Raw genomic sequence first — 22,079 nt, forward strand, 5'->3', positions numbered from 1 at the left:
ATCCATCCTCTTATGTATCCTAAAATCTCTTCACCCTATTATTGACAGCCATGCCTTCAGCTTTCTAGGCTCTATGCTCTGGAATTTCCTCCCTAAATCTCTCTTTAACTCCTTTATCTCTTTTAAGACACTCTTTAAAACCCACCTTAGGCCAAGCTTTTAGTCACCTGTCCTAATATCTCCTTCTGTAGCTCAGTGTTGATTTTTGTTTGATTAGGATTCTGTAAAGTACCTTGGGAAGTTTTTCTACATTTAAGGGTGCTTTATAAATGCAAGTTGCTGTTTTTGTAATATTGTTAGTTTTCCATATGCGGCTGCAGTTGTCAGTCTGCAATTACTGGAAGAGTGTGTGGTACACATGGATTAATATACATTTTTATTATAAGGACGAGCACTCCTGTTCCTCCTGGCCCTACAAGGAAAATTAAAAAAATTAAAAGGACTTAACCTCTTTATGCCTCTTCTGGCCCCAACTCCTCTTCCCATTAGGTTAGCCTTGTGTGAAAGCCACAACTACTTTCCCGCTCAGGCTGATGGTTGTAATAGCAATCCGAACCTGATGGTGTCAACCAATCCCAATTTACATATTTAAAGAAAGAACCCATCAGCTTGTCAACATGTGTCCTTCTCGCCTGCTCAGGCGAGCAGGTTAAAGTTAGAGCCTGCAGGATCAGTGGGGGGCGTCGGTGGCCGAGTCCCATGGGTGATTTTAACTGTCTGCCAGGCAGACAGGGTTAAAATTAGTCCAATACAAAAAGAAAATACTGCAGATGCTGGAAATCCGAAACAAAAACAGAAAATGCTGGAGACACCCAGCAGGCCAGGCAGCATCTGTGAAGAGAGAAACAGAGTTAACATTTCAGGTTGATGACCTTTCATCAGAACTGAAAAAAAGCAGGAAATGGAACAGATTTTTAAGCAAGTGTAGGAGCTGGGAAAAGGGGGAGGAGATGAAAGAACAAAAGGGAAGGTCTGTGATAGGATAGAAGGCAGGAGATGTTAAGAGACATTAAGAGATATTGTAGGCAAAAGGAAATGGTAATAGGACAGGTTAAGAAACAAAAGATGGCTCTAGATGAAATATAAATTGCGCTGGCAGAATGAAAGATAGCTGCCATGTGGGAGAGAAGAGAACAAACAAAAAGTATGGAAAAAATATATATATATGATAGGGGCTGAGGTTATGTTCTGAAACTGTTGAACTTAATGTTGAGTCCAGAAGGCTGTAAAGTGCCTAATCGAAAGATGAGGTGCTGTTCCTCGAGCTTACGTTGAGCTTCAGTGGAACAATGTAAGAGGCCGAGGACGGTGAGGTCTGAGTGGGAGTGGAGTGGAAAATTAAAGTGACAGGCGACCGGAAACTCGGGGTCCCCTTTACGGACTGAATGAGGTGTTCCGCAAAGCAGTCACCCAATCTGTGTTTGGTCTCCCCAATGTAGAGGAGACCGCCTTTTAAAATTAGTCCTTTTAATTTCTGCTTCAAATTGTTTTGCCACAATGCTATGTTTTAATATACATATTTTTTTTCTCCCTTTTGTTTTGATGCAGGAGCTGGAATTTTCCAACCTTTTTGCAGTACTGCACTGTATACACTCCTTCTTTGCTGCCAAAGTTGCTTGTATGGATCCTCTCTATGTTGGAAGTCAGCCTATTGCTGGGAAGGCCAAGTATAGTAACTGACAGACTCCGGTTCTTTCTATCCAGTTGGGAAGAGTCGTTGCTGCTCTGCTGAAGATAAATATTTAACATGGCACAGCCATGGTAGATTTCAATACAAGACTTCCAGTTCAGGAGAAAAGTTGTTAGCTTGCATTCATCTCCTGTGCCATAAGTTGCAAACAGTCACTGAATTAATTGAACTGAAATCTCTAGAGTTTGCGGATATGGTAGCTTTTCCCATTTTAGTACACCGCTGAAGTTTCCTCATGGACTGTAGCCAAACATTATCATGGGATACTTCCTGAGTGAGGGGTGTCACTGAAGCACTTAATGTACATAAGATTTCGTATTGGAGGTATCTCTGCAAAAGCACCCCTGCAATTAAATGTACTTCTGGTGTTCCAAAGATGGAAATTTTTATGAATTTACAAGACATATAAGTGTTATAGATATGAGGTTTATGCAAGATAATAGTGACAAGGAATAGGATTAGAAATTAAGGATTCAAATGGGCAAAGCGGATCATTTTTATGTAAAATAATTTTTGTAGTGGAAATGCCCTTATTTTTACAATATGCCCTGAGTGTTTACTGTTTCCATGTTAAGTCTCTGAAAAAACAGAAATCTGAACTCATGAGCAACATAATGAGAATTTATTCAATGTGATAGATAAAAAATAACAATAATAATTTATTCTTCTGTGAACCATATGCACAAGCTGCTAAGATCTAGTGAACATTTCTCTACTATGATCATCATTAGCTAAAGTATAACATCATTTTAATTCTTTAAGAAATACACCTGTAAATTCCATATTTATCGTACATTTTGAAGTACAACCATTCTGATAAAGACTGCTGGTGGAATTTAACAACATGTGAGCGAGTTCTTTAACAACATGTGAGCTGGTGAATTTAACAACATGTGAGCTCGTTCTTTAACAACATGTGAGCTCGTTCTTTAACAACATGTGAGCTCGTTCTTTAACAACATGTGAGCTCGTTCTTTAACAACATGTGAGCTCGTTCTTCAACAACATGTGAGCTCGTTCTTTAACTCTTAATAATAATCATCATTGTAATAACTGAACACCCAATATGGCTTTAAAAGTCTTGAAAAAGAATGGATTGAAATAATTCGATGTAAAATTTGCATAAACTGATTCACTTTTGTTGAAATTGCAGGCAGAGAAATTTCACAGATTTATAAATGGGTGTGTGTGCAGCATTTGACCAAGTGTGGCATCAAGGAGCCCTAATAAAATTGAAGTCAATGGGAATCAGGGGGAAAACTCCAAATGAAGATGGTTGTGGTTGTTGGATGTCAATCCTCTCAGCTCCAGGACATCGCTGCAGGTGTTCCTCAGGGCAGTGTCCTAGACCCAACCAGCTTCAGCTGCTTCATCAATGACCTTCCCTCCATCATAACGTCAGAAGTGGGGATGTTCGCTGATGATTGCACAGTGTTCAGTTCCATTCGCAACGCCTCAGATAATAAAGCAGTCCGTCCCACATGCAGCAAGACTTGGACGACATTCAGGCTTGGGCTGATAAGCGGCAAGTAACATTCACGCTGCACAAGTGGCAGGCAATGACTATCTCCAACAAGCGAGAGTCTAACCACCACCCCTTGACATTGAATGGCATTACCATCGCCGAACCCCCCACCATCAACATCCTGGGGGGGTCACCATTGACCAGAAACTTAACTGGTCCAGCCACATCAATACTGTGGCAACAAGAGTGGGTCAGAGACTGGGTATTCTGCAGTGAGTGTCTCACCTCCTGACTCCCCAAAGCCTTTCCACCATCTACAAGGCACAAATCAGGAGTATGATGGAATACTCTCCACTTGCATAGATGAGTGCAGCTCCATCAACACTCAAGAAGCTTGACACCATCCAGGTCAAAGCAGTTCACTTGATTAGCATCCCATCCACTACTTTAAACATTCACTCCCTCCACCACCGGCACACCGTGGTTGCAGTGTGTACCATCTACAAGATGCACTGCAGCAACTCACCATGGCTTCTTTGGTAGCACCTCCCAAACCTGTGACCTCTTCCACCTAGAAGGACAAGGGCAGCAGACACCTGGGAACACCTTCACCTCCAAGTTCCCCTCCAAGTTACACACCATCCTGGCTTTGAAATATATCGCCGTTCCTTCATTGTCGCTGGGTCAAAATCTGGAAACTCCCTCCCTAACACCACTGTGGGAGTACCTTCACCACATGGACTGCAGCGGTTCAAGAAGGTGGCTCACCACCACCTTCTCAAGGGCAACTAGGGATGGGCAATAAATGCTGGCCTTGTCAGCGATGCACTCATCCCAGGAGCGAATTTAAAAAATTACATAATCTGACCCCATCATATAAGTGGGCAACATTAGAGACATTTTTGTATGTGTTCTGTTAATCCTCTAAGCATGTGAGGGTTGATTACACGTATCATTACACATGCTGAGGTACCTCTCACTTTAAATTGGAAAATCACAGCAGTGGACTGGTACCTCACCAAGTGCCACCACTTGGAAAGTCTACCCTGTGTTGTGCCAAAAAGAGACATTTCAAATTATTTTGCATTTTTTGTTCTGCCAATATTAGCTGTTTCTTTGAATTATTTGTTTTATGTGTCCCTCTTGTTCTGCAACTATGAATACTTGATCCAGTAAATGCCTACAGTATTTTATTTTAAAGAGATCAGCTGAATCATCTGCTTAGATCTCCTTTGATCTGTTATCATTGACTATCATAGTTTCCATGTCATGTACATTTTTTACTTTCAGTCAATTCTGAGGTAGTTTGAGGCCAAAGCCTAAAATATACAAACTGGATGTTAAAATTAGATATTATAACTCTCTCTAAAGATATTTCTACAATCGTTATTACACTATTGCAGACCGGCTCCACTCGTGTGAGATAAACATTTTTATTTTCATCTCTTAAGATCACTGGGGGAATCGTTTGCTGGTCACCAACCTACAGAGCTGTGTTCAGTCCAAATTGCTTCCTTCAAACAGCAGCTGCAATCTCTCATCTTTCCATTTCATTTTATTATGTGCCACACAACAACTCAAGTGTTTCCACTATTTGAAAATGCTTCAAACTGAGCCTCCCATCATGTCTTTCCATCTTCATCTAATTACTGCGGTGTCATAGAATCCACTTACTCTAAAAGTATCTGCAGTTTTTTTTGTGAAAACTCAGCAACATTCTCACTGCTTTCCTGGGCAGTTCGTGCTAAATCAAATTTATCTGTTATGCCTTCACTGCCACTGGGCTAATCTTATGAACCACAAGAGATGTATGAGATCATTGTACTTGACATTTTATACCCAAAAGGGATTAAACTATCATATCTATTAGGTTTATTGGTCCAGAATTTTGATAATTTCACAAGGATGTTGGTCTAAAATGCTCTTTTATTCTTAGAGAATATTGCGTAACTTTTGTTCCCATTTTCTTTTGCGTATTCAAGGTTGGCTATTTAGCAGAAGAGCACTCCTTTGTCAACAGTTATTTTTGTTCTGTTATTGAATTCACAGTGCTCGGGTAGCATTGAATGAACCTAATATAATAGTTATATTGTAAAGTACATTGCAGTTAATGGACACATGAGCGCGTTAATCAATAACCTGAGTGAAGCATTAACTATGCTTTCAGAACACAAACCGACTTTGGTGCTGTACTGATTTTAGGTCAGAAGAGTCGGAACCTTTTAAGCTATTTTCAGAAGAATGAATCTAAATTCATTTACAATGGAATAGGATTACGATATTTTTCCAGATCTTGTAAATCTCAGTATTTTTCAATAATGTCACATGTCAGGCCTTCATGCCAGGTTCAGGCTATCTGAAAAAGCCAGACAGAGCAGACGTGGAATTTTAAACTGATGCTGTGATTGTATATAGAGGATATTCACTAGTACATTTCTAGAGTGCACTATAGACACCCAAACAATGATTTTATACTAAACTAGTTCAGCTTGGCCCAAGCTTGCTTAGATATTCTGCTTTTTATTTTTTTTTAAATTAGAGCTACAGGCTTGAATCATCCGAAAACACAAGTGACACCTACAGAAAATGAATCAATCTCCTGTGGCATTGCACATAAGGAGTCAAGACCAAGAGCACATTTCAGCTCCAGCAGGGTTAGAAGATGACAATTGGACCAAGGTGGTCGAGGGGAGAGAAGGCAGATGGGAGGGAACCAAAGGAGAGTGAGAGAGATGGGGAGAGGGGAGAAGGAGAGAGAAGAGGGGGAATATAGAGAGGGAGAGAGGGGAAAGGGTGGGGCTGGGAGGGGCGCTGGAATAGGGGTGAGGAGGAGAGGGAGAGGAGGGAAAAGCAAGCGGACAGGTAGGGGAGGCAGAGAAGGAGAGATGAAGAGATGAAAAGAGGAGGCAAAAAATGGGAGGGGGCAAAGCAAAATGTGGAAGAGGGAGAAAGGAGAGGAGAGGGAAGAGGATGGGGAAGTGGAACAGGAACATTGGGGAGAATGAGATGGGGTAGAGGGAGAGGTGGGCGGAGTAAGAGGGAGTGGAGGAGGGGGGAGAGAGGCAGGGACAACAGGGGGGCCTTCGATGATATTGCAATTCGCAGGAGGGAGGTTGTTGGGGTAATTTTCTCCTCAGCAGAGACACTGGCAAGCTATTTTCTCATCAACGGGGGGGGGAGTAGGAAGGGAAGGGCATCCTGTTCAGGGGGGTGGTGGCCATTTTCTCACCAGCATGGGTGAGGGGGTGGGGAGTTTCTATGGTCCATTTTCTCCTCAACAGTTGGAGGAAGGGATTTTGGTGGCTTATTTTCAGATCAGCAATGGCAGGGGGGAGTGGGGGTCAGAAGTCGCAGACCACTTTCTCCTCAGTGGGATGGGAACATTGAGCAATTTTCTTCTCATGGTGTGTAAATCGGTCTTTTTCTCATCATTTGGCATTAAGGGGGCCTGTGGGCACCTCGCTTCTCAGTGGGGGTGTATGCAGTTCATTTTCTCTTCTACGGAATGGGACCGTTTCCTAATCGGAGTTGCTTTTGTTCATGTTTTTTTGTTTTTGCTGTAAACTATAAGTTTAAATAAACTCTGTTACAAGGTGGTTGTTATGTTCAGGGCATTTTATGTATGTGCACTTCAAAACATATTTCACCAGTATACGCTCTTATGAGTTGCCGAGTTTATTTGCATCTCGTGTTTCGGTTGCCTATTGTTCCTCACCCATCGGTTGCTGCTTCCAAGGAAAACAATTTTCTTTTTCCTTGGGTTCGCCTCCGTAGCCTTGATCGCCATTTGTGTGCTTGGGTCGACAATTCACACTGTTCTTTTCTGCCAGGGTTGTCAGGAGATTTTTTATTTTTATTTTGCACCTTGTTACAATATTTTTTCCTTGTGCATTTTTGATTTTTGTTTGGGAAGCTCCTGGAGCGATCCAACAACTGAAAATTGAGAGTCTTCAGGGTGAGCCTGTCATTTAACATGATGTTATGTAACATTATGCTGACAGCGTCACCTACTGGTGCAATGCCCTCCGACTGTTGTGACCTTACACCTTTTTTAATATAAGAACTTGTATTTATATAGCGCCTTTCACAACCTCACAACGTCTCAAAGTGCTTTACAGCCACTGAAGTACTTTTCAAGTGCAGTCACTGTGGTCTGTAGAAAATGCGGCAGCCAAATTGCGCACAGCAAGGTTCCACAAACAGCAATGAGATAGTGACCAGATAATCTGTTTTGGTAATGTTGGTTGAGGAATAAATATTGGCCTGGACACTGATGAGAACTCCCCTACTCTTTTTCAAAATAGTTCCATGGGATCTTTTACCTCCACTTAAGAAGGCAGAGGGAGCCTCAGTTTAATGTCTCATCCGACAGTGCAATGCTCCCTCAGTACTGCACTGCAGTGCCAAGTTATAACAGATAATAGGCAAAGTAAGCAACGTTCTCTCATTTATATTAGCTGAAACAGTAATCGCACCACATCTGTAGTTACAGCATTGGATCCCGACTTTTGAATCTCAATGAGGCCATCACATGTCTGGTGTGAAGACCTCACAGGCTGGTTTAAACGCACCTGCTAAAGTGGTGCATGGTGCGAGGTCAGCATGGTCCCAGTGAGTTGCACAGTGCTGTAATTTGAAATCCCGCATGTCACGTTCTTGTTGTTCAAATTGGGCCTATAAGTTTTCATTCGTAAAATTTACGACAGTTTTATAATGGCAGAAATTTTCAGGGTGGTAGTGGGCGCAATCAGTGGCGGGTTGGGTGGGAAAGTTGTTATTTTTAACAGTGGGTCAGGAACCTGCTGTCATCTCACCCCCGCGCGCCTTTCCCCCAGGCGCATCTGTCGTCGCGGAGCCGACTCGACCGGCAGCGGTGGGCGACCCAATTGAGATGACTAACAGCTAGTTGTCAGACTCTTAACAGGCTTTTTAAATTACTTTAAAATGTAACTGCATGGCCACGGGAACCACGCTGCTCGGGAAGCACATCTGTCAACCTGAGGCAGAAGGTCTGTGGCCATTGCTCCAGCTGATTGCTTGACAGTATCAAATATACAATAAAAACTCCCACCTGACAGATGATCACTTTCCTCAGGCAGAAGCTGTTGCTCAGTCCATTTCCAGCACAAATTCTGCAGGCTGCAAGTCTTTCCAGCAGTCTCCATCCAGTGTCACCTCATTGCAAGAACTCTCTCACCATTGACAGAAAGCTTCTGTCATCTGCACTTCACCTGCCATCTATTCCAGGCTGCTTTGGTCTCCTGGGGAGGTCTCTTCTGCTCATTGGAAGGCAAGAGGAACCCCCTGCATGCTCTCACTCCCTCCATAAGCATATATTTACCTGCCAGGTTTCCCAAGCTCTGAAAAACCCAGCCTCCATGGGTTAAAAATTAAAATGCTGTTAAAATGGAGGCACGTAGCCTCCTTAAAAGCTTTTACTGAATGACCCGCCTCCTAAAAGCGGATTGCACCCCCGCACCCCCGACCCGCCTCCATTAAAACCGGAAGTGGGCGGGTTGGTGTTGGGTTGGGGTTGAGTTTGAGATTTTAAAATTGTTTACTGCTCACTTGCCCCCAACCCACCATCCTTGGGGGTTAAAATCCACCCCCCACCACCCACAGTCTTCATGAAAAAACGAATGTCAAACTTGTTTTATATGTGGGAGGGAGAAGTGTTGTGCATCATGGAGATGTCATACTCAAGTGATGTACGGAGATGGTTCAATGTGATCTATGTTGCTGCATTGTATGTTTGCAAACAAGCTACAAGAGCTTTGCAAATTGTCTTAAAGACAGAACCCATTTAAAGTTTGTGATTGTGGTTTACGTTATGGAGAGAACAAAATCCATGATCACAAATAAAAGCTGCAAATTATTATTTTCTAATATGCTGCAATCTTTTTAATGATGACAAATTTTAAAAGTGTCAGACTTTTATGACTTCCATCTGAAAACTACTGTTTAAATTCTTTAGATTTTGTGCTAATGAAATGATTGTAGTCCCCTTAGAGTGCAGCACTTTGGAACATGGTATTTCACCCATTTTGTTTACAGCCAAGGTTCTGATACAGAAGAAACCATGACCCCAATGTACCTTTACAGTCATTCAAGATTAATTGTTATACTGGTACCAAAAATATCTTGGTAGAAATTAGCCCCAATTTTAACCTAATGCAATGGGGATGTTTGATTTACGCCCCGTTTGATATTCAACTCCAACTAAGCCTGTGGACCGTAAAATCGGGCCGGTTGTAAATTGGGTGCCCTTTTCTTGCAGAGTGTGTTATATTAAAATTGAGGCTCAATTCCTGTGCATCTTTGCTACTCAGGCACACACCAGACATGAGCATTTCTAACAAAAGGGCATTTAGTTCTTTTTGAATATCTGCTAAATGAAGCTGAAAATTGATTAAAGTATGATACTGAGATTAGGCAACTTGCTTATATTAACTGTTGAACATTAAATGTTTATTTAGAATAATATTTAATGAATTTGCAATGAATTTGTTTTCATTAAATATTTTTACATATTCTAAGAAGTGCAACACAACTATGGACATTCACCCATTAAAGAGTGATTCTTTTCTATTTGATTCACAAATGGTACACTTCAATAATGTATTTTTGGATAAAATCTTGTAACTTAGTCCTCATTACATATTGCTTTACTCTGAAGAAATGTTCTTGTTTATACAACAGCCACTGCACTTTAAAGTCATTCATTATGTGAACAGCTTTTGAGATTTTTCTGAGAACTGTAATAATGTCCTATGTAAATACAAAATGTAGTGTCCGAGTATCAATAATACACGGACTGCAGGAGAACAATAATAACAGGTATTTACTGACCAGAGGGTAACTCTTTTGTTTGTACCCAAAAACCCAAATTGGACTGTAAACAGAAGTTCAACTAAAACTTAAAAAATCAAATCAAAATTTGGTTTTCTGGGTTGATGATGCACTCCAGTCCCTGCGGCGCCCACCGGTCGCGGAAATACTCAAGCGCACCGGCGGACACCGCGTGCTCCATCTCCAGGGCCACCCGGGCGCGAACATGGCCGCGGAAGAGAGGCAGGCAATCCGGCTGGACGACCCCCTCGACCGCCCGCTGCCTGGACCAATTGATGGCTCTTTTAGCCAGGCCCAGGAGCAGGCCCACAAGGAGGTCCTCCAACCTGTCCGCTCCCCTCCGCACCGGGTGACCGTAGATCAAGAGCGTGGGGCTGAAGTGCAACCAAAAATCGAGGAGCAGCCCCTTCAAGTAGTGAAAGAGGGGCTGCAACTTTTCACACTCCATATAAACGTGAAACACGGACACCTCCAGGCCGCAAAAAATGCAGGCAGCCTGGGAGTCCGTGAACCTACTTAAAACCTTATTGCACGGGACCGCTCCGTGCAACACCCTCAAGGCCAAGTCCCCGATGGAACAAGGGAGGACTCCCGCGTAGAGAGCCCTCCATTGGGGACCTCCGCCACCGCCAGTCGGCAAGACGCCACGCCAAAGCGTGTCCGGAAAGTAGACGAAGATGGCAAAGTGGAGAGTGTGCAGGAGCAGCCCATACAGCAAACCCCTCCGCGCGGAATGAAAAGGCACGGAGGGTATTTCCTCGAGACGGCTCAAGTTGTGAGGCGCCGGTTCCCGAGGGGAGTTTCGGGGCCGGGCGCCGATGAGGAATTCCGTCCGAACGGGGGTAAGCTCGGACGGGATCGCCCCACATGCTTGAGCCGCCTTGATACACCTAGTGGAGTTGGGGCCCAGTGCCGCTTTCACCGATTCGATGGCTTCGACCGCGAGCCGGACGTTGGCCCAGGACAGGCGCCGCGCCAGCTCCTCCGGCGCCATCCAGCCCGCTCCTCTGCCATCGAGCAGGTCCCCGACTCTGGTCACCTTGCCAGGCACAGCCCTGCCCTCCACCAGCTGCCCGAACCCGCGTCCGTGGAGGTGCGGATTCCTGAGCAGCGGCTCCCGAAGGAGAGCCGCCGCTGCTGACGGGGGAGAGCTCCGCCTGGAAGCGACGTAGTTCCAAACCCATAGTAGTTCCTGGTAGAAGACAGGCAGCTCCCGCAGGCCGGCACACCTGCCGCCCACTTTCGCAAACAAGAGCTGCGTGTCGTAATTGAGGCTGTGCAGCTGGCGGAAGAAAAACGTCGCCAGCGCACAACATCTCGGAGGATTCTCGACGTACAGGTATCTCTGCAGCATCTAAAGATGGAAAGTCGCAGCCTGGGTGCAAAGGCACACCAGCGCCTGACTGCCCTCCCTAAGCGGGAGACACAGAACCGCGGCAGAGACCCAGTGCTTCATTTTGTCCCAGAAGAAGTCGATGAGCTTCTTCTGCATCTTGGCGACAAACGCAGGGGGAGGGATCAAAGTGACCAACCGGCGCCACAACATGGCAGCCACCAGCTGGATTATGACCAGCGCTCGACCCCTGTAGGACAACACTCGGAGCAGTCCTGTCCAGCGTCCTAGGCGAGCGGTGACTTTGGCCTCCAGCTCTTGCCGGTTCGCCAGCCAGGCGTCCTCGGCAGGGCTAATGTAGACTCCCAAATAGAGGAGGTGTGTGGTGCTCCAGGCGAAAGGCCTGAACTCCTCCGGCAGGGAATCCACCCGCCACTGACCCACGAGAAGTCCGGAATATTTCTCCCAGTTGATCTTGGCGGAGGATGCGTCCGAGTAAATCTGCTGGCATTCCCGCATCCTCCGCAAGTCAGCGGGATCCATGACCGTGAGGAGCACGTCATCGGCGTAAGCCGAGAGGACCACCTCCATGCCCGGACCTTGCAGAGCCAGTCCCGTCAACCTCTTACGCAAGAGGCGCAGGAATGGCTCCACGCAAATGGCGTATAACTGACCGGACATGGGGCATCCCTGACGCACTCCCCTCCCGAAGCGAAGTGGCGCCGTCAAGGACCCGTTAACTTTAATCAGACACTCCGCGGCGGCGTACAGAAGTCAGATCCTGGCAACGAAATGCGTCCTGAACCCAAATGTGCGCAGAGTCCCGAAGAGATACTTGTGATCCACCCTGTCGAACGCCTTCTCCTGATCCAGGGAAAGGAAGGCAACCGACAGACCAGCCCTCTGGGAGTGGTGGACCACGTCCCGGACCAGATGGATGTTATCGTGGATGGTCCGGCCCGGGACCGTGTAGGACTGGTCGGGGTGGATCATGTGGGCCAGCACGGTGCCAAGGCGAGCAGACATGGCCCTGGCAAAGATTTTAAAGTCCGTGCTGAGGAGGGAGACCGGGCGCCAGTTCTTAAGTAGGCGGTGATCGCCCTTCTTAGGCAGCAGGACAATGAGAGAGGGGCATCTCCCCGGTCGCCAAGCTTTCCCCCAGGACCCGCGCGTAGTCGCCCCCCAAGACGTCCCAGAATGTCCTGTGGAACTCCACGGTCAGCCCGTCCAGACCCGGGGACTTTCCCCTAGAGAGCAGGCGGAGGGCGCCGGTCATCTCCGCCAGGCTTAGCGGAGCGTCCAATTTTTTGGCGCCTTCCGGGCTGACCTTCGGCAGGTCCTCCCACAAAACGCTGCGCGCATCCTCGCTGGACGGATCCGGAGAGAAAAGAGCCCCGTAGTAGGTGCGGGTCTCCATGCTGATTCCCTCCGGATCCGAGACCAGAGATCCGTCGTCGGCCAGCAGCCCCAAGAGCTGCTTACGGACCCCCCGTCTTTTTTCCAGCGAGTAGAAGAAGGGGGAGCCGCGGTCCAGGTCCCGCAGGAGCTGGATCCGCGACTTTACGTACGCGCCTCGGGACCCGACGAGCTGCAGGTCCTTCAGCGCGCCCTTCTTCTCTTCGTACACCTTCCGCAGGGCCGGGTCCTCGACGACCTGACCAAGACGGGACTCCAGGTCGAGCACCTCCTTCTCCAACCGCCCGACCCGGGCCTCCCGCCTCTTGGTCGACTCCTTCGCGTACTCCTGACAGAAGAGACGGATGTGAGCCTTGCCCACATCCCACCATAGCCTCAAGGAGGGGAAGCCCCCCCCGCTTCCTTCTCCAGTCGGCCCAGAACCGACCAAACGAATTCCGGAACCGCGCGTCCTCCAGCAGCAGGTTGTTAAAATGCCAGTACGCGGACCCCCCCCCATGCGCGCAGCGGAGCGAGCTCCGCCCACACCAGGTGGTGGTCCATGGACGGCACCGGCCGCATGGAAGCCGCCGGAACGCAGGAGACGTACGCCCGGGAAATGTAGAGGCGGTCGATTCTGGACCTTCCTCCCCCAGACCTCACGCTAGTGAAGGCGCTGGAGTCGGGGTGGAGATTTCGCCAGACGTCCACCAAGTCGAAGGACCCAACCAGGTCCCTCAACTTCTCCATCGCCGCCGGGCTTCGCGGGGGACCCGAACGGTCCCTCGCCTCGAGGGTGCAGTTAAAATCCCCCCCGAGGATGACGCACTCGCCAACGTTGACGGAGCCCAAAAAAGCGGACACTTCTTCGAAGAAGCGCACTACACGTTCACTAGATGGAGCGGCACGCCCCCCAGGCAAACAGTGACCTGGAGCAAGCGGCCCGGCACGTGCTCCTTGACCCTCAGACCTCTGGCTGAAAATGCGGGGCAAGCAAGATAGCCACCCCGCTGGAATTGTTGGAGAGGTGACTTATGCTGACCCCTCCTTGCCACTCCAGGAGCCACGTGGCTTCGTCTCCCGGAACGGTGTGGGTTTCTTGCAGGAAGCACACCGCATACTTCCCGTCCCGAAGGACCGAGAAGTTATTGAATCTGCGGCGCGCCTCCCTGCTGCTGTTGATGTTGAGGCTGGCTATGGTTATCTTCATGTCAGAAGCATAGTGCAACCTCTACCTACGCCTAACGGGGGGAGGAAGCGCAGCCGCTGATCAGCCGCCACTTCCTCAGCAGCCCAGTGAGAAACGTTCTGAGCCGGCGCAGCTCGAGCGGGTTCACACCCTCGTCCGCGCCCATGATCTTAACGGCGGTGCGGACGGATACGATGAGCAGCGCCAGCTCTGACCACCTGTCGAGGGCCAGCCGGACCTTATTGCGCCGACCCAGGCACGTGGCCATAAAATCCCGGAGTTCCCTTACGGGAATGAGGGGAGACTCGGCAAGGGGCACGAGGTCATCCATTGCCTCATCGGCGCTGGAGTCCGAATCGTCCTCCGTGCCCATCACCGAGCCCCCATCCTCCTCCAGGGGGTCGTCACCAGCGGCCGACCCATCCGCCGTGCAGTGCGCAGCGAACGGCTCGGCCGCAGCAGCCAGCTCCGCCTCCGCCCGGATCCCAACCCCAGGATCGGCGGCAGAGGATTCCTCCCTGGGCTCCTCTGGGGTGCTGGGCCAGAAGACGGTGGCGGTCCAGAGCCCCCCTCCGCCCCAGACGCCGGAATGACTGAAGAAACCGGGGAGAGAACAATTCCCAGCTCCTCCAGTACGTCCGGCACCGGAGACGCAGCCAGGGGACCATCCTCCTTCCCGCCACCAACCTCCGACCCAGCGGATGGGGTGTTTTGAATTAAAACCTCTACCAGGACGAGCAGCCCCTGGGAGATGTCCAGGTCGCATTGGGCGAGCTCATTATCCTTGAGCTCGCCCGACCCAGACCCCAGGCCGCCCGACCCGGCGAGGGGTAACGGCACCGATAGAATGTCAATTTCCGCCGCGGGTTGTTCCGCGACCACCCCACGGGCAGGGTCTCGTCCCCATCCCCGGGAGGCATGCTCTGGACAGACACATCTGCCTCAGCCTCCCGAGGGACAGGCGACCCCTGCCGATCGCTGGTGATGACGACAGCGGGGGGGGGGGCGCAGTACGCGCGGCGGGCGACGACTCCCTCTGCTCGGAGGGACCTTCCTCCTCCCGGTCCTCCTCCTCTGCCAGGGGGTCGCGCCTTCTTTTTAGCACGGAGGGAGCGAGGGAGACCTCCATGTCTGCAGAGACCTCCTCCTCAGCTCCCTCCAGCGCAGCAGGTTTGTCGGGCTCCTCGGGCCCGAGCCCGGCCGCAGGTAATGGCGTTTCCGCTACGGCGGTTGCAGCCACAGGCTCGGGCACGAGGCCCCTCCCACTCGCGTCTGCCCCGACCAACTCCGCGAGGAGCGCGGGTGTCAGGGGCTCTAAGTTTAGGGGCTGGCCATCCAAGGGGGAACCTGCCCTGAGGTGTTTCGATTTTCGCCGTGCCTTCCTTCCGCCCGGACGCGCTCCCTCCCCCCCGCCGGAGGCCCTGATGGCATCGGCCTCCGACCGCGCATCAGTGGCTCCCAATGCGAGGACAGAACCTGGGGGAGGAGCGGTGGCGGCGCCAGCCTCGGGCACGCCAGACGATCTGGCGGCCTTGGAGGCGGGACAGATTTTCTGATGTGCCCCACCTCCTTGCAGGCGTGGCACCGCACACCGTCCGACGTCCAGAAGACGCGATAGGCGGTCCCCTCGTGGAGGACGACGAAAGCCCCGTCGGTGTCCTCCTCCCGCGCCAGCTGGAGAAACAGCTGGCGCCGGAAGGAGAAGACGTGGCGAAGGCTGGCTTCCCGGAAGCCGAGCGGGATGGGTGTAATCCCCGACCTCACCTCCCCGAGTTGGCGTAAGTGGGGGAGGAGGAGCTCACCAGGAACAAAGGGCGGGACGTTCGAAATAACCACCCTCTGCGCGGTGGCCTCGAGGGGGTCCACCGGCAGGAAGGTCCCGCCCACGGTGAGCACCTTGGTGACGGCCAGGGACACCGCCCGCTCCGTCCCCAGGAAGAACACAGCCTTCCCATACATTTTTGAGGCCGCTACGATGGCTGAGGGGCCGACAAACCCAGCCATGGTTTTAACGCAGGCCTCAATGTTCATAGTGGGGTGAGTGTAGCTCTTCACCCCAAGCTTTTTGGTTATTAGTCTAAAAGGTGACGAGGCAGCAGAAGCAGCGGGAGCAGCTGTGGCTGTGGCTGCCACTCCCGCATAAGTCCTGGCTAGCCCCACCACCGGCGATGAAGCAGACGCCATTATGGGGTGTTTTTTAAAAAAAAAGAGCCACACCCACTCCAAGTCACAGGCCTGAAGATGTTAATGGCCTCGGGTTAAAAGTCCTCCCTTGAGCAGAGGGTGCTGTTAAATTGAAGGCACGCCTCTCCCCCTATTGATTGGAATTGGGAGAGGGGCCTTCTCTCCTCCGCTCAGGTGGCAATTAATAAAAAGATTCAGTAGAGGTGCCGCTTGAGAGAGAGAGCAGAGAGAGACAAAGAGAGAGAGAGAGGGGGGGGGTGGGAAGGAGGGAGGCCGCAAAGGCAGGGTGATGATATTCATCCCTCCTTCTGAACAGTTGGTGTTGGTTGATGGTGGTTTCTCTCCCCTCTCTCCCACTCCTGAAGTGGAGGCCAATTTGGGGAGGCAGTAATGGGAAAGGCCCCTCCCCTGGTTGGTGTTGTTGCTGGCCTCCCTTCTCCTTCTCCTCCTCTGTCCTCTCTCTCCAGGCACCTCAGTTGCTGTGATGATGGTGGAGGTGGAGGTGGTGGTGGTCCAGCGTTCTCCTCCTCTGCCTGGTCAGGGGACCACCACTTTAGTCCACTCTCCTAGTCTGGCTGCTCCCTCTGCTTGTGCTTGCAGCTGCACAGCCAGCAATGCTGTGAATGAGAAACAGAGGGTAACTTAAGACTGAAGTACAGAAGCCTGCTATGGCTTTATATACAGGTGTGGTCACTGCCGGTACTGCAGTATAAAATCAGTTCTTCTCTTAAAGGTACATACACAACAATTCCTCCCCTTTTAGATAAACAGTACATAACATTCATTTAACAACTAAATAATAACTAATTACAATTACAATTTTCTCTGTACTATATACATCAACTGAAATAATCATTTATAAGTTCAGTCTTTGAGGAGGCTTCCTGATTCTGACTGGATAGCGCCTTTCTCGAGTATCCTGTTCTTGTGGCGGAGTCGATTCTGGCTCATTGTCATTGGTTGGTTCGTCAGCTTCCAATACCACTGCTTCTGAGGTAGACGCAATCTGTACTTTGGGTTTATTACCAGGTGCATATGCTCGTGGTATGGGTTTGGCTTGTTCCTGTGACTCTAGAATCTGGTCAGCATGGCGTCTCACGATGCTCTCTCCAACGTCCACTGTGTACATTAGTGGACCCTGCTGTGAGCATATCGTTCCTGGCTGCCATTTTTCTGTTCGGTAGTCGCGGGCCAAGACTGGTTGCCCTATCTTGAAGCTCCTGGTTGGCTTCTCATTGATGTGCTGGAATTGCTTATCCTCAACATCTCGTCTTATGTTTGGTTTGAGCAAATCCAGGCGACATCTTAGCCTTCGGTTGAAGAACATTATGGCTGGAGCTTGGTTGGTGACTGCATGTGTCGCATTCCGGTAAGCAAACAAGAAATTATCCACCTTGTGTTGTAGTGGTATGTCGTCGTTATACATCACCTTTATTGCCTTTTTAAAGGTCTGAACAAATCTCTCAGCCAATCCATTTGTGGCTGGATGATATGGGGCAGATGTGTAATGTTTCACCCCATTATTCCTCAGAAACCTCCGGAAATCCTTGGACACAAACTGTGGCCCATTGTCGGAGGAAATCTGTTCTGGCAAGCCATTCCTGGCGAAGATGGTCCGTAGGACTGCAATAGTTTTCTGCGTGGTGGTGGAGGACATTTTGATGACCTCTGGCCATTTCGAATGGGCATCCACAGCGATTAGAAACATTGAGTCCATAAATGGACCAGCAAAATCAATGTGTACCCGTTGCCATGGAGATGAGGGCCACTCCCACGGATGTAGCGGGGCCTGTGGTGGAGCGTTTTGGACCTTCTGGCATCCTGTGCATCTCTTGGTCATATCCTCGATTTCTTTATCGATTCCCGGCCACCACACAAACGCCCTAGCAAGGCTTTTCATTTTTACCCCTCCCAGATGACCCTCATGAAGCTCATTGAGCACTCTATCTCTCAACTTGGGTGGAATTACCACTCGGGATCCACACATCAAGGTCCCCCGGCACACTGACAGCTGTTCTCTCCTTGGCGAGAATGCTGGCAACAGTGAGTCGCCATGTGCTGGCCATCCCTTCACCGTCAAATCATAGACCCGAGAGAGTGCCGGATCATTTCGGGTTTCCTTCTCTATACTTGAGTTTGTAACAGGTAGACATTCGACTATGGTCGCATGGAATATCTCAACAGGGTCCACTGCAGGTGCTTCCTCTACCGTAGGCAACGGTAGGCGTGACAGCCCATCAGCGTTTCCATGCTGTTTTGTACCCTTGTACTCTATGTCGTACTGATGTGCCCCTAGAAAAAGTGACCATCTTTGCAACCGTTGTGCCGTCATCACCGGAACGCCCTTCTTTGGGTTAAAAATGGAGACCAGGGGCTGATGATCAGTCAGTAGGGTGAATTTCTGCCCGTGCAGATAGTGATTGAACTTCTTCACCCCTCACACCAGGCTGAGGGCCTCCCTGTCAATCTGGGCGTAGTTACGCTCGGCTGAGCTTAACGAGCGCGACGCAAAGGCTATTGGCCTCTCTGAACGATCAAGGAATTTGTGTGACAGCACTGCTCCGATGCCGTAGGGAGACGCATCACATGCCAACCGAATCGGTAGTGTTGGATTGTAGTGGGCCAATACTTCTTTTGAAGTGATTAGGCATTTACATTTCTGAAAGGCACGCTTACACTCATCACTCCATTTCCATGTTACTCCAGTTTGCAGCAGGGCATTCAGTGGGTGCAGAATTGTAGATAAATTCGGCAAGAACTTATGGTAGTAGTTCACCAACCCAAGAAACGACCTCAGTTGCGACACATTTTCCGGTGCTGGAGCCTTGACTACAGCCTCAATCTTGTCTGGCGACTTATGCAACCCTTCCTCATCAATCATGTGGCCACAATCCGAGATTTGTCTCCTGAAGAACTCACATTTGGGGCGGTTGGCTCATAGCCCATATTCCTGTAATCTAGTGAGCACCTGCTCCAGGCTGGCAAGGTGTTCACTGTCATTTTCGCCCGTAACCAGAATGCCGTCCAAATAACACTGGCTCCCCGGGATCCCTTGCAGGACTTGTTCCATCGCCCTCTGCCAAATTGCCGGGGCAGATGCTACCCCGAATACCAGTCGATTGTACTGGTAAAGGCCTTTGTGAGTGTTTATCGTGAGGTATTTCCTAGATGCTTCTTCCACCTCCATTTGTAGATACGCTTGGGCCAGATCAATCTTCGTAAAGCGTTTCCCTCCAGATAGTGAGGCGAAAATATCTTCTATCCGTGGCAGTGGATATTGTGCTGTGTGCAGGACTGGGTTCACAGTTACCTTGAAGTCCCCACAGATGTGAACATTCTTCGGCTCCCCAGGCGTGCTGCTCAATGATTTCTTCATTACAGGAACAATGGGTGTGGCCCACTTGCTCCAGTCCACCTTGGACAGCACACCCGAACGCTCCAGACTCTCCAGCTCTGCTTCAACGGCTGGGCGGATCGTGTATGGTACCGGTCTGGCCTTAAAAATTTTTGGGTTTGCGTTATCTTCGATTTTTATCATTGCCGTTACTCCATTTAGAGTCCCAATCCTTGTTGGAACACCTCTTTCGCGTCAGTTAGAATTTTTGACAGTCAGCCAGGTGTGACGTCATCATCCTTTTTGTCAGTCACAGTTAGCGCCTGAATGGAATGCCAATCCAATTGTATTTTTTGGATCCATTCACGTCCCAATAATGGTGCTCCTCCATCTTGTAGTATATATAGGTACAGTTTCTGTGTTTCCTTGCCGTTGTATTTAACTGGCACCCTTATCTTTCCTCTGGGGTAGACTTTTTTGCCCCGTGTATGCCTTCAATACAATGGACGTGTCCTTCAAAGGTATGTGTGAGAATAGCCGCTCATAGTCTCGTCGATTCATGACAGTTAAGGCTGATCCTGTGTCCAATTCCATCTTTACTGGGGACCCTGCTACCATGAGGGCGACCCAAATGGTTCGGTGATCCTCCTTTGCAATCACGTTGTGTAATTTTAGACAACTTAGTCTCCTGCTCCCGGAGTCCTTATCACTCTCCTGATCTTCCGAACTACTGTCTGTCAATTTCTTTGCTTTCTTGTACTTTTCCTTAGTAGTTCTTTTAGTGTTGGTTTTCTTTCCCGGCCTGCAGACTCTTGCTATGTGTCCCATTTTCCCACATTGCCTGCATACTTTGTCCTTAAACCAGCAGTCCTTCTGATCATGGGTTGTTCTGCTGCAGCGATAGCACTTTTCTGCTCCATACGCCATTTCGTTAGCGCTGTATTCTTATGGTTTCTGTTGTATTTCCGCAGCTCCCTGTGCTGCTGCTTTGTAGGATACTGCCACGCTGAAAGCCTGTTCTAGCGTCAGGTCCTTTTCCGAAAGTAGTCGTTTCTGGGTTCCTTCACTCTGGAGCCCGCAGACAAACTTATCCCGTAAGGTGTCTGCCAGTCCTGCTCTGAACTGGCAGTGCTTCGATAACTTGCGTAGTTCCGTAAGATAGTCAGCATTGCTCTCATCTTTGTGCTTGTTTCTTTTATGGAACTTGAATCTTATGCTATCAGCAACGGTGTAGGGTTTAGGTGTTCCTGTAAGATATTAACAATCTCTTCAAAACTTTTCTCCATTGGTTTAGCTGGGGTAATTAAATTCCGCAATAGGCCGTACGTTCTCGCGCATATCAAATTTAATAATACCGACGCCTTCTTTCCATCGGCCACCTCATTTGCCTTGCAGTACACTTCAATTCTTTCCACATACGTGGTCCAGTCTTCTACCTCGTTTTCGAAAGCAGTGATACTGCCACTCTTCGGCATCTTGGGTGATTTAAAATGGCGCCTCCCGCGCTTTTCCTTCTTCCCCAATGGAATAAAATGGCGCCTCCCACGCTTTTCCTTCTTCCCCTTGCTGCCATGCTGCTCCTAACGTTCTACAGGGTAATGGCGGCGACCCGCAGCTTCGGCGCGTCTCACTTTTGCTTCCCCTCATTTTATTTTCTCTACGCTGCCCGGTTCTTGAGCACCGACCGCGCCCTGTGCGCTCCACCCTCTCTCTCTCTCTTTCCTCCCGACGACACTGCATGGCCCCTTTGCAGAACCGCTCGATCGAGCTCGAGCCCGCCGCAGTCCGGAAGGGTCAGCGCACTACCTGCTACCAGCACGATTTGCTGGAACACCTTGACTGGGGAGCCAAGCCCAGCTCTCCACAGCCTCCCCTGCAATTCTCTGAACTCCGATGGATCCTTGGGCGGTTGCCCGCGGTCAACGCCCGTTGCTCTGACTTCGACCTCCAAGAAGCTTCTTCTCAGGGAAAGATCCCCGTGAGGTGATGCAGTACTGCAGGTGAGTTCGAACCTGTTCGCCACCAGTGTAGTGTCCGAGTATTAATAATACACGGACTGCAAGAGAACAATTATAACAGGTATTTACTGAACAGAGGGTAACTCTTTTGCTTGTAACCAAAAAACCCAAATTGGACTGTAAACAAAAGTTCAACTTAAACTTAACAAATCAAATTAAAATTTGGTTTTCCGTGTTGATGATGCACTCCAGTCCCCGCGGCGCCCACCGGTCACGGAAATACTCAAGCGCACCAGCGGACAACGCGTGCTCCATCTCCAGGGCCACCTGGGCGCTAACATGGCCGCGGAAGAGAGGCAGGCAATCCGGCTGGACGACCCCGTTGACTGCCCGCTGCCTGGACCAACTGATGGCTCTTTTAGCCAGGCCCAGGAGCAGGCCCACAAGGAGGTCCTCCAACCTGTCCGCTCCCCTCCGCACCGGGTGACCGTAGATCAAGAGCGTGGGACTGAAGTGCAACCAAAAATCGAGGAGCAGCCCCTTCAAGTAGTGAAAGAGGGGCTGCAACCTCTCGCATTCCATATAAATGTGAAATACGGACTCCTCCAGGCCGCAAAAATGCAGGCGGCCTGGGAGTCCGTGAATTTACTTAAAACCTTATGGCACAGGACCGCTCCGTGCA

At 49.6% G+C, this 22,079-nt stretch overlaps 1 protein-coding gene across 1 annotated transcript in view; it reads left to right on the forward strand.

Annotated features, from left to right (window-relative positions):
* sntg1 (syntrophin, gamma 1) overlaps positions 1-5,902 on the forward strand; it is a gene marked incomplete at its 5' end in the record, with an annotated part of 174,103 nt that extends 168,201 nt beyond the window's left edge. Inside the window, one exon of the mRNA XM_085993955.1 lies at positions 1,549-5,902. Coding sequence (XP_085850081.1) covers positions 1,549-1,680 — 132 coding nt within the window. The remainder of the gene's footprint in view (positions 1-1,548) is intronic.
* Between the last annotated feature and the right edge of the window lie 16,177 nt (positions 5,903-22,079).

This window comes from Somniosus microcephalus, chromosome 7, assembly GCF_052327205.1.
Source record: "Somniosus microcephalus isolate GS21.2 chromosome 7, FLI_Smic_1.0, whole genome shotgun sequence".
Lineage (NCBI taxonomy): Eukaryota > Metazoa > Chordata > Chondrichthyes > Squaliformes > Somniosidae > Somniosus > Somniosus microcephalus.